Raw genomic sequence first — 11,771 nt, 5'->3', positions numbered from 1 at the left:
CTCTAACTGCTGGTGGGGGACGATTCTTTAAGCAGCAAGGTTCTCCAGAATCTCACCGAAGTGGACATTTCTCACAAATCCAGAGTGTGTATTAGCAAGCTATTTGCCAAAAGGAGAGCATCACAGCTGAACTGATTTATATTACTTGATGTCCACAAATGCCCACTTTCCATCAAGTCACCATATAGTAATTAGAAACAAGAACCCTGGCTGACCTGGCCCACGGTCCCAAGACTAATTGAAGCACCCAGACTGATGCCCAGGTTGAGAGGATCAAATTCAGCACACAGCAGGAATTGGTATCCGACAGGTCTGTACGGATTAAAACAAAAAAAGAAACTTACATTTATGTAACATCTTTCACAACCACAGGATGTTCCAAATCACTTTACAGCCAATTAAATAATTTTGAAATGCAATCACTCTTGTAACAAAAAAATGTGGCAGCCAATTTGTGCACCGCAAGATCACACAAACAGCAAATGCCGGTTGAGAATAAATATTGACCAGGCCACTATGGATAGCACCCTGTTCTTTTTCAAAATAGGGTCATAGGATCTTTTACATCCACCTGAGAGGGTAGACAGGGCCTCAGTTTAACATCTCATATTGAAGACAACACCAACAATGCAGTACTCCCACTGTACTGCACTAGAATGTCAGCATGGATATTCTGCTCAAGTTGCTGCAGTGGGACTTGAATACACAACCTTGTGGCTCAGAGGTGATTGATACTGTGACAAAACCACTTGTTCTTGCAGAGGGTGATGATATTGGCATTGCGCATGTCCTGTAGTACTGCTCCCTCATCCCAGCACAGGCAAAGCAGTTCATGGAGTGCTGAGAGTATAACAGGCTTGGCACTCTTGATTATTTCAGGGGTAATGCCGTCCTTTCCAGGGGCTTTTCCATTGACTGGAGAATCAATGGCATCACTGAGTTCTGATTTTGTTGGCTGTTCGTCCAGCTCATCCATGACTGGCAGAGACTGGGCTGCATTGAGAACAGCATCAGTGACAACATTTTCCCTGCAGTAGTTCTAGGTAGTGCTCCACCCAGCGGTCCATTTGCTTGCGTTGGTCAGTGATCGTTTCCCCTGATTTAGACTTGATTGGGGAGGGGGGGGGAAAAAAAGTGTGAAGCTAAAACACTTTTTCAAAATTAAACCAGGAAAGGGGCGAGAGGGGAGCCCGAGACCCCTTCCTTTCTCAGTCAGAACAATACCAACTGAGTCAGTTGACACTGGTTAGTATATCTCTATCCACTAGGTCATTGGAGAACTCCAATTATATTTGGAACTCAAAGCACAAAAATTTATAAGGATAAGCATCTGATGAAATTTTATGCTATGGTGCAGATATTATGTACCCAAATTCCTCCTTTGTGCATCTTTGCAGTGTAAAGATTACAGATATATCTGATCATCTGATAGTTTGAAGTTCAAAATGAGCAGATAAAATCAGCTTGAACTTGATCAAAAACAAATTTTACCCAAAAGGAAACACTTCACATTGTTTTATTTGAATCACTAAGATTGATACAAAAAGTCAACATACAATCACGAGTATTGGTCATTGGCACTGGCCTTTAAAATTTTTAATAATTTATTCATGGCAAACTGTCAAAAATTTTAATATGTGAATTTATACTGTGAACATCAATTCAATTTTTTCCCCTTTCAAACAGCCAATGGATTTAGCTGGGATAGTGTCTACACACCAGTATTTTGAACTAATACATCTTGAACAGTCACTGCTGTTTTGAATTGTTAATGGTTGTGTAGTTGTAGACAGCAGACTTTCCTGCACCCTTAACAAGCTTATGGTTTAGCCATAGTGAATATCAAGAACACCAGCAAGCAACAATTACCAATTTAAATATTCATGTTATTGATTACTTAGAAATTTGATGTGTATTATCAATTATCATTGTTTAAAGAAAAATCAATGGAGCATGTCAAATCCACAGTATGAATCATTATTTGCTTTTTCTGCCAGAAGTACACTGGATTTCTCAGAACAGATGGCTCCAACACCCCAAGCCACCAGTTCAACAGTTTTTCTGAGATATGGGCCTAAAAATTGGATCATGCCCCAAGTGCAATCCAGATGCAGCGCACATTGCATGATCCTAAAGCTGCCAATGGCTAGCCCATGGAAAATTGGTCTGCTGGCCTCATTTATTTATTGCCAGTGAACTACAAGTGTCAAATGCAGTTCCAGAGACAGATCGCTAGTTCCAGGAGGCACTAAAATGGTCCATCTTGAACGTCGGCTGAGGTCATGGAGTTTACAAGGTGAGGACATCAATGGGGGGGTCGGGGGGAAGCGAGCAAGATTTAATGCTCCTCCCAGCTCCACAATAACGCATGTAAAAAATATAAAACTTACCTCCCCACTGCAGTGTCTTGCAGTCCCTTTAAGGACCACTGGTTGGTTGAAGAACAGCATGGTGCAGAATTGAATTTTGCAAAGGAAGCCTCAAACAAGCATCAGGCCTCTTATTTACACATTCAAACAGCCCAACACCTGTTTCAGGCCCACACCCTGGAAGCCTTTACCAGTTTGGCGGTTAACAAATTCTAGCACGGAATAAGAACATGCATGCCACATTGGACCCTTAGGCACCCATTTTATGCAAGGAAAACAGACAGCACGATTTAATTTCTAGAAACTAGATTTTAATTGACAGACATTCATGGAAAAGTCCATGACCTCAATTATGTTCCAATATAATTTTGGAAATATTTTTAAAAATTGTCTTTTTTGCAACATCCATAAATGGATCTTGTTCCCTATAAGAGGTGAACCCTACTCAAAATTTCACCTGATTTGCTAATTATTTTCTGCTTCATATTTCCATTTAATTGTAGGTAAGTATTTAAGTTTCTTGAGCATGCAAATTCTCTGAAAATGCAAAATATTGACTTATTTACAGACTTGTGTTTAATCCAACAAGATGGTTATTGCAAATAACACTAATGTCAGTCCTTCCGTTCTGAAATTCTGCCAGGGCAGATAATCAGGAAAGCTACAGCTTCCACACAACAGGTACAAAGTCTGCTTCCAGGAAAGACTATGCAGAGAAAAACCTGTTTTTATTTTATGCTGAAATTGTACTAGAACATAATCTGGATCATGAACTTTTTCTCATCTGCAAATCATCATAGTTTGTTATCAGTTAAAGGGAACATACTGGGTGGAATTTTCCCAGGCAAGGGAGGCAGGTTTGGGTACATGAGGAGAGTTAAATTCCCTAAAAGTGATGTTGGGTCAAAATCCCAACATAATTCTGCCCTCTTCCAGGTTTCACCGGGTGGATTCTGAGGCGAGCGGGGAAGCCCCTTGGATCGGTCAGGAACCAACTAAGGTACTTAAAAAGTCAGTCAATTAAGTACTGTTTTAACCTCAATTCTGGATTTAACAGCCAGGGCTCCTGCTTTCTGACCTGTCAGCAACACGCCAGGGGCACCAAGGCAAGTGCACAGCGGTGAGAGCTTCTTTAGTGAAACTGACAAGCTGGGAAGGCTTTGATATGTTACACTGAAGAAACTCCAGCCATTGCCAGGTGGAAGGCTGCTGTTCAAAGTACTTCTTCTCTGAAAGAGTGCTATCTCAGCTTGACAGTCGATTGCCAACTTTTTGGAAGGCACTTCACATACCTAGCATTTCACTCACCTTCAGTTGCACTTCCCTGCTGCCTGCCTTCATCACAGCATGGCAGCAGTGTATGCAGCTCCAGCTTGCATCTCTGATGAGGGACAAGCAGAGAAGCAACACCATCACCAGCAGCACCAGTTGCCTTCTCCTCAGCTGCATGCCCCTTCACAGGGCAGAGGTGATGGATACAGAAATCTAGCTAAAAGGTGGTGAGACTCCCAACACAGGGTCTGCAAGCAAAGGATCAGCACCTCAGGAGGCTCAGGTTTCCACTGTAAGTTGCTGATGTCTGCAGCCCCCTGGAATAAGACCTCCTTCCCAGTGGAGCAGTTGGGCACATTGCCAGTTGTCATTAAGGTGGCTGTCACTAAAGGGTCAACCCCCAGCCCAGGTCTCTGCCTCTCTCCAAAGCTGTATGTGGTCTTCTCCTGCAAGGAGAGAAAGCAGAGAGGTGTGAATGTTCATAATGGCTTGTATGGAGAGGAAGGAAGGACAACATTTGTAGAGGGTGAATGTTAAGCATGGTTCGAGAGGGCAATAGGATGAGGGCGAGTTAGAGTGTTGGCTACTCAAATGGGGATATGAAGTGGTGCTGGTGAAACAGGATTGAGTGGAGCTGCAAGGTGTGTTGATCTGAGAAATGTGCAGGAGAATGCTAGGAATGTCAGAGTTTGGGGCTTGGTACCTGAAAATGTTATGTCACTCACCTGTCATGCCCTCCTGAGGGCCTGCATCCTCTTGGTGCACTGTCTCCAGGTTGGAGGAACCACACATCTGCTGCTGACTTCCTAGGCCACTTCCATCCAAGCCTGCTTAATTGGAGAAACTATCCTCTTGTTCCTGTCCTTCGGAAAACTCACCTCACAGCAGCCCCTCAGATCACACAGCAGGACCTCCAGGTGTGAGAGGCTCAAGGAAAAGCCTTCCCAGGTTTCCTCTCCATTCCTATAGCTACTACAGCCTCAAAACTCCAAGTGCTGGTAAGCTCGTCTTACCCGTGTCCCTTTAATTAGAAATCCTTCCTTGCAGAGAATGGATGCATCATCTCGCCTGCCCTCTCTGACTGGTTTGGCAACCCAGAGGCGGGATGCTAATGCCGTGGTTCCTTGGAAGAGCCTCAGCAAAGCCTGCTCAATAGTCAAAAGGGTTCCTGATCTGCCCGTTTTGGCAATGATTAAGTCTGGAAAATTCTGACCGTTATGTTGAAGTGCAATAGGCCTAACCATTTGAGGTAACTGTTCCAAAAAATTTCGCCAAAACTGTCAAATAAAAATTCACCCAAGGTGAAGCAGACTTCAAATATCAGTCAAGACTACCATTTAGACCCAGCCACTCAGAGTATCAGTACAACACAAGTAATACCGTCAATGGACCGATTCACTGCGGGTTGCACTGAAAAATGACCTGTCGAGTTAAAAGTAGCAGAAAGTTTAAGAGGAGAAAAAAAGATAAAGGAGTATACAATTATAAATTATGTAATTGTGACTTAAAATTCAATCAAGTGTGTGTATGGTCCATTGGTGTCCATTTGCAGCACTTGTCTGTTGCCATAGGTCCCATGCCGGACCACAACTCCAGCTTCAGCACATTTACTGTTTGAGGCAAACTCCTTTTCACATAGAGCTACAAAGTGTGCATAAAGCTCTTTTCCTTCCTCTTTTCCAATGTTGTAATGGTACTGCATGCTGCGTCCCTTGGCTTTACCACCCAATGTGGCCTGAGGTATAACGAGAACATTAGCTGGTAGATCCAGCACAGATACATAGTTGCCTTCATTAGTCTCACAGAGCTTCACATTCAACAATGTATTAACTGCAAAAGGGGAAAAAAATTTTTAACAAAAGCTTGACACTCATGCAGGTACATTTCATATCCCGAACAACATGCATTGCAGTTAAGCAGTTTATCAAATCTATTGGAAAAAAAAAGAAATCAAAGTATCCTATTCATATTTATACACTCAAGTATATTGTGCCCAAGTTGCAATTTCTTAGCAAGACAGAAACTTCAAAGTGTTCACGATTTAAACATTTTGACTTTGAATCTGTTTCAGATGTACTTCCCAATGGCTATTCTTATCCCATTCCTTTCAATGTAGCTCATTTTGTGCTCAAGGTGAGGGATATTAGTGCTGCAGAATTGAACACTTTCTATCTCAGACACCCAGTGTCAGAAAAGACTCCAAATATTGGCCAAATGCAGAATTAATCTCCCTCCACTAAACTTCACGTATATAGCTCGGCCTCAACCCTTGAAGAACAGCCCAACTCCAACAGAATGAAATTTAGCTCTTCCCTGGAGCCCATCAGCGACATTACCAATTAATGCTAACTTGAACTCTACGAGCATCATTGTGAGCCGTTAAACGCCAGTGACAAAAAACTTGTCATTTATTCCTCTTCTTTCCCCTCCCCTCAAGTTATTTATTTATCCGACTGCTTTGGTGACCAAAAGGAAAGACAGACAATGAGAACAGAAAGCGGCAGAAATACTCAGCAGGTCTGGCAGCCTTTGTGTACAGTGAAACAGAGTTAACATTTCAGGTCTGTGACCTTTCAACAGAACTGGCAAATGAGAAATGCAACAGTCTTTGAGCAAGTGAAAGGGGCGGGGAGTGCGGGAGAAGAACAACAAACAAAAGGAAAGGTGTGTGATAGAATGGAGAGCGGGAGAGATTGAATGACAGATGTCATGGAACAGAAGGCAAATGGAGAGTTAAATAGTTGAAGCAATTTGTCCAGAGAGCGCTAATGCAAAATAATGAAAGCAAAAACACGAAAAACAAGTTTAAGACTAGCATATATTTAAAACATTTAAGAAAAGATGAAAATAAAAAAATGGAGTTCATGGTCTGAAATTATTCAACTAATTTTGAGTCCAGAAGACAGTAGGGTGCCGAGTCAGAAGCTGAGCTGCTGTTCCTCAAGCTTGAGTCAAGCTTCACTGGAACACTGCAGCATGCCCAGGACAGAAATGTGAGCTTGAGAGCAGGGTGGTGAATTAAAATGGCAAGCAACCAGAAGCTCAGGGTTATGCTTGCGGACCAAGCAGAGCTGTTCTGCAAAGCAGTCACCCAAACTGTGTTTGGTCTCCCCAATGTAGAGGCGACTACACTGTGAGCAGCAAATACAATATACTAAATTGAGAAAGGTACAAGTAAATTGCTGTTTTACCTGGAAGGAGTGTTTGGGGCCTTGGATGGTGAGGAGACAGGAGGTAAAAGGGCAGGTATTATACCTCCTGCAATTGCATGGGAAGGTGTCGTGGAAAAGGGACAAGGTGTCGGGGTGATGGAAGAGTGGACCCAGGGAGGGAACAGTCCCTTCAGGATGCTGACGGGGAGGGGAAGGGAAAGATGTGTTTGGTGGTGGAAATAGCGCAGGATGATCCTTTGGATGTGGAGGCTGGTGGGGTGGAAAGTGAGGACAAAGGGAACCCTGTCACAGCTCTAGGAGGGATGGGGAAGGGGTTAGAGAAGTGCAGGAAATGGGGCGGACATGGTCGAGGGCCCGACAACTACAGAGCAGAGGAAACCTCGGTTGAGAAAAAAAGGAAGACATATCAGAAGCACTGTTGTGAAAGTTGCACCATCAGAACAGATGTGGAGATGGAGAAACTGGGAGAATGGAATTTTTACAGGACGCAGGGTGTGAGGAAGTGTAGTCGAGATAGCTGTGGGAGCTTTTCATAAATATTAGTGGACAGCCTATCCCCAGAAATGGAGACAGAGATATTGAGGAAGGGAAGGGAAGTATCGGACCATGCGAAGGTGAGAGAAGGGTGGAAATTGGAAGCAAAGTGAATGAAATTTTCCAGTTTGGGGCAAGAGCAGGAAATGGCACCAACAGAGTCATCCATGTACCAGAAAAAGAGTTGGGGAAGGGGGCCCCGAGTAGGAGTGGAACAAGGAATGTTCGACATACCCCACAAAAAGACAGGCATAACTAGGACCCATGCGGGTACCCATAGTAACACCTTTTATTTGGAGGAAGTGAGTGGAGTTGAAGGAGAAGTTGTTCAGTGTGAAAACAAATTCAGCCAGGCCAAGGAGGGTGATGATGGATAGGGACTTGGGCCTCTGTTCAAGGAAGAAGCGGAGAGCTCTCAGACCGTCCTGTTGGGGGATGGAGGTATAAAGAGATTGGACGGCCATAGTGAAGAGGTGGTGGTTAGGGTCAGGAAACTGGAAACTGTCAAAATGACGTAGGAAGTCAGAAGAGTCACAGATGTAAGTGGGAAGAGACTGGACAAGGAGAGAAAAAAATATCAAGATAGGGAGGAAATAAGTTCAGTGGGGCAGGACAGGCTGAAACAATGCGTATACCAGGACTGTCTTGTATGTGGATTTTGGGAAGGAAATAGATGCAGGTTGTTCGGGGTTGTAGTTCTATGAGGTGGGAAGCTGTACAGGGAAGATCTCCAGAGGAGACGAGGTCAGTGACAGTCCTGCTGACAGCAGATTGATGTTCAGTGGTAGGGTCATGATCCAAGGGGAGGTAGAAAGAAGTGTCTGAGAGTTGGCGCTCAGCCTCTGCAAGGTAGACGTCAGTATGCCAAACAACAACAGCACCACCCTTTTCAGGGTTAGACCTAAGAGAATGGGGTGCAGCAAGTTCAGGGGGAGAGGGGTTAGTATGAGTAAGGGGAGCAGAAAAATTAAGACGGCCGTTGTCACGCCGACAGTTCTCAATGAAAAGATCAAGAGCAGGTAAGAGGCCAGAAGAAGGAGTCCAGGAGGAGGGAGAATACTGGAGGCGGGTGAATGGGTCCACTGGTCCGGGGTTTGGGGGGGGTGGGGTGGGGTGGGGGGGGGGGGCAGTTTTAAAACTGAGTCCTTTGCTAAGTACAGTTCGTTCAGCGTTGGGGGGTGGGGGGAGGTCAGAGGGTTTTGTTAATACATGGCAAGAGGTGAGATTAGGATAAGGGATAGGGTCAGAGCAAAGGGAAGGGGAAGAAAGATCTGGAGGGGTGTTGGTACCCATGAGTTGCCAGAGCTTGCGATCCTTAACAACTGAAAGGAACAGACAACTTGTTTCCAAACACTTAGCGATCCCAAAGTTTGTTGTACTTAGTCCTGAATGGAATGAAAACACTAAACAGACTGTCCTTCCATATATTAATATTTTAAAATACTATTTTTAAGGAAATAAAACTGAAGGTTGGTGAAATAACTGCTTTATTGTGATGGCCCAGGATGTGAGAAGGACTAGGCAGAAAATTTAAGAGACCTTGATGATAGGAGTCATGAGACACTGTGGTACCAGTTGCCTAGAAAGTGACAAATGTGGCACTTACATTCAAAAAGGGTGACCAAACTGATGACTATCTCTAATTTATATTAAGAACCTGGATTCAAAAATTCAATGCAAATTGCTAACTTTTCGGGCAATATCAAACTTGGTGGCGGGGGGGGGGGAATGATGGGAAAAGAGCAGTGAAATTGAAGGAGGTAGCTCACAAATTATAGCACAAATTGGGCAAAATATGTGAGTGAGCAAAACAAAAATCAGATGAAATTTAGTGCAGGCAAGGGTGAACAATGTCCTCCATGAAATGTGTTGAAATAGCTAATGATTATGTTGAAAGAGATCTGCGAATCCGAGCAGTCATGGCACACGTTAAATCATTGCAGAGAAGCAATTAGCAAAGCTAACAGAACATTGAACTACATAACCAAAACAGTTCAATACAAGTCAAAGAAGGTCTGGATCAAACTGTACAGTGCTCTAGTCAAACTGCACCTTAACTACTGCATCCAATTCTGGTTGGGAAGAAAAAGGGGCGGCATTTGGCAGCTGGAGATGGTATACAGAGGAGGCACAAGACTGATTCCTGGTGTCAGGGGTCAGTTATTAGGAAAGGCTGGAGAAATCTGGGCTTTTTAACCTGGAAAGGAGCAGCGTGAGCGCTGATCTTGTAAAAAGTATATAAAATAATTACACGATGAGAAAAAGTAAATACAGAATATCAGTTCAATTTATAAAGTGACAAGTAGGACAGTGGGATATAAGTTCAAACTAGTAACAGCTATATTCAAGGCCAACAGCAAGTACTTCTTCAGACAAAGAATTATCAAGACATCTTCAAAATAGAGGAGGCGATGAAGAGGTGAAAACTCCACATTTACATTTCTTCAATCATATTTCCACCCTGCCATTGCACTGAAACTATTCTAATCAATGTGACTACAACTGTGAAGCACTCTCCCTCTGCATTAACCTCACTTCTCTGCAGCCTTCGACATAGTTGACCACACCATCTGCCTCCGATGCCTCTCTTTTGTTGGACAGCCCACACCTGGTTCCACTCTTGCCTCGTCAATTGTAGGTAGAAAATCACCTGCACTGGCATCTCTTGTCCCTGCAACATTATATCTGGAGTCCCCCAAAGATTAACCCTTGGCCCGCCCACCCCTACTACTCTACATGCTGCATCAGAATCATCCCAAGACATTGTCAGATGCACTGACGATAACTAGCTCTATCTCACCACCATCTCTCTTTACCATTCCAGTACCTGTCTTATCAACATGCTCGTCTGGCACTCAGTCCTGCAAGAGTTGAAATGCAAGACCAAAGCAATAGTCTTCGGCACCCACCACAAACTCTGCTCCCTTGATAACGTTTCCATCCCATTCTCTGGCGACTGTATGAGGATAAACCGTCCTTTGTGAGCGAGCCGAGCTTCTAACGCGACATCCTCTCCATCATAATGGCCACTTACTTCCACCTCCTTAACATCACCTTATCTGCTGCTGAAACTGTTATCCTTGCTTTGTTATCTTCAAAGTTAACTGTTCCAATGATCTCCTGGTCAGTCTCCCATTTTCCATCCTCTATCAACTTGAACTCATGCAAAACTTGAGCTCCACAACCCTCCAATAACTCTGCATTCCTCCAACTCCCTTGATCCCACCACAGGCTGACATGCCTTAAGTCGTCTGTACCCCAAGCTATGGTATTCCATCTGTAAACCTTTACATCTCTACACCTCAATCTCATCTTATTTCTTCGACCACTCATCCTAATATCCCATTTGGCTCCTTGTCAACCTTAATCACATGTTCCTGTGAAGTGTCTTGGGACATTTTCTGATATTGAAAAGGTGCTATATAACTAAGTTGTTTGGAAAGTTGTTTTATACAGATTTTTAAAAATATGATTGATTCTGCATTGGAAGTTTCAGAAACTGCACGAAGTAATAGCAACTATGAACATGTACTATTAATATACTGTAGACTCACCCATTTTGGGAACCATGTCTACAGTAGCACCTTTACAAAAGCAGACATAGATCAATGTTCCTCTTTGAATCTGTGAATCAAGGAAATCAGTGTAAAAATATACGATTTCTTTCAGCAAAATAAAGTAGAAGAGATTGAGTGAAATGCAGCATAAAAGACTATTCTTTACCTCTGCAAGGAAGGGGAGTAGGGACGGGAGAAGGAGGACTAGAATGGAGAGGAGATGCGAAGGAATTTAAAGTTTACTCTCATTTCACAGCATCAGACTCCCTGCCCTCCCCAGTTCCCAGACCAAACCCTGAGCTGGTTGCCAAGAGCAAAAGCGCATCAGGCAAGTCTATTCACAGTAACTGAATTGAACGGAAGAGCAATCGCCTGTGTCACTGCCGAGTACCTGAATACATTCAGCAGCCGCGTCCTCCTCCGCCTCCTTCACCCGCAACCGGGCCGAGAGACATTGCTGCACTAGCACACGGGCAGCCATTAACAGCAACAAGCTCTGCACGTCTTCTTCCGCCGGAAACCAGGGTCGATTCCAGAGCCGCATGCGCCAAGTAGCGGGAGTGAGATCCAAGTTCCTAGGACTCAGCACGTGCGGTTCAGAGCTTCCTGGTACCCCTGGTCATGAGAATCTCCTTTCGCTTACTGTCAATTTTTATCATAATACTTTCCTGTGAAGCGCTTTCGGACATTCAAGGTGCTTTATATAAATGCACGTTGTTGTTGTTTCGAAAGTTGTTCTGCACAGATCTTTTGAAAATGCAGTTGTCTGTATCTGGGACATGCTAAGCATATGAAAGGTGTTATTTAAATGCAGGTTCGGAATACCTGTACTGCTCGTTAATTTTTTCCCTGTTTGTTTTCTTCCA

General features: G+C 43.8%; 1 protein-coding gene across 1 annotated transcript; it reads right to left on the bottom strand.

Moving 5' to 3' along the window:
- Positions 1–1,500: 1,500 nt before the first annotated feature.
- On the bottom strand, positions 1,501–11,464 carry dtd2 (D-aminoacyl-tRNA deacylase 2). The gene is made up of 3 exons (XM_068039345.1): positions 11,297–11,464; positions 10,903–10,972; positions 1,501–5,471 (listed from the first exon to the last, which is right to left on the bottom strand). Exons 1-3 carry the CDS (start codon positions 11,447–11,449, stop codon positions 5,146–5,148), a joined length of 549 nt encoding a protein of 182 aa, XP_067895446.1. The 5' UTR covers positions 11,450–11,464; the 3' UTR covers positions 1,501–5,145.
- Between the last annotated feature and the right edge of the window lie 307 nt (positions 11,465–11,771).

This window comes from Heterodontus francisci, chromosome 9 (assembly GCF_036365525.1).
Source record: "Heterodontus francisci isolate sHetFra1 chromosome 9, sHetFra1.hap1, whole genome shotgun sequence".
Taxonomy (NCBI): domain Eukaryota; kingdom Metazoa; phylum Chordata; class Chondrichthyes; order Heterodontiformes; family Heterodontidae; genus Heterodontus; species Heterodontus francisci.
The sequence above is the reverse complement of the archived record's forward strand: the minus strand, read 5'-3'. Positions and strand labels throughout refer to the sequence as shown.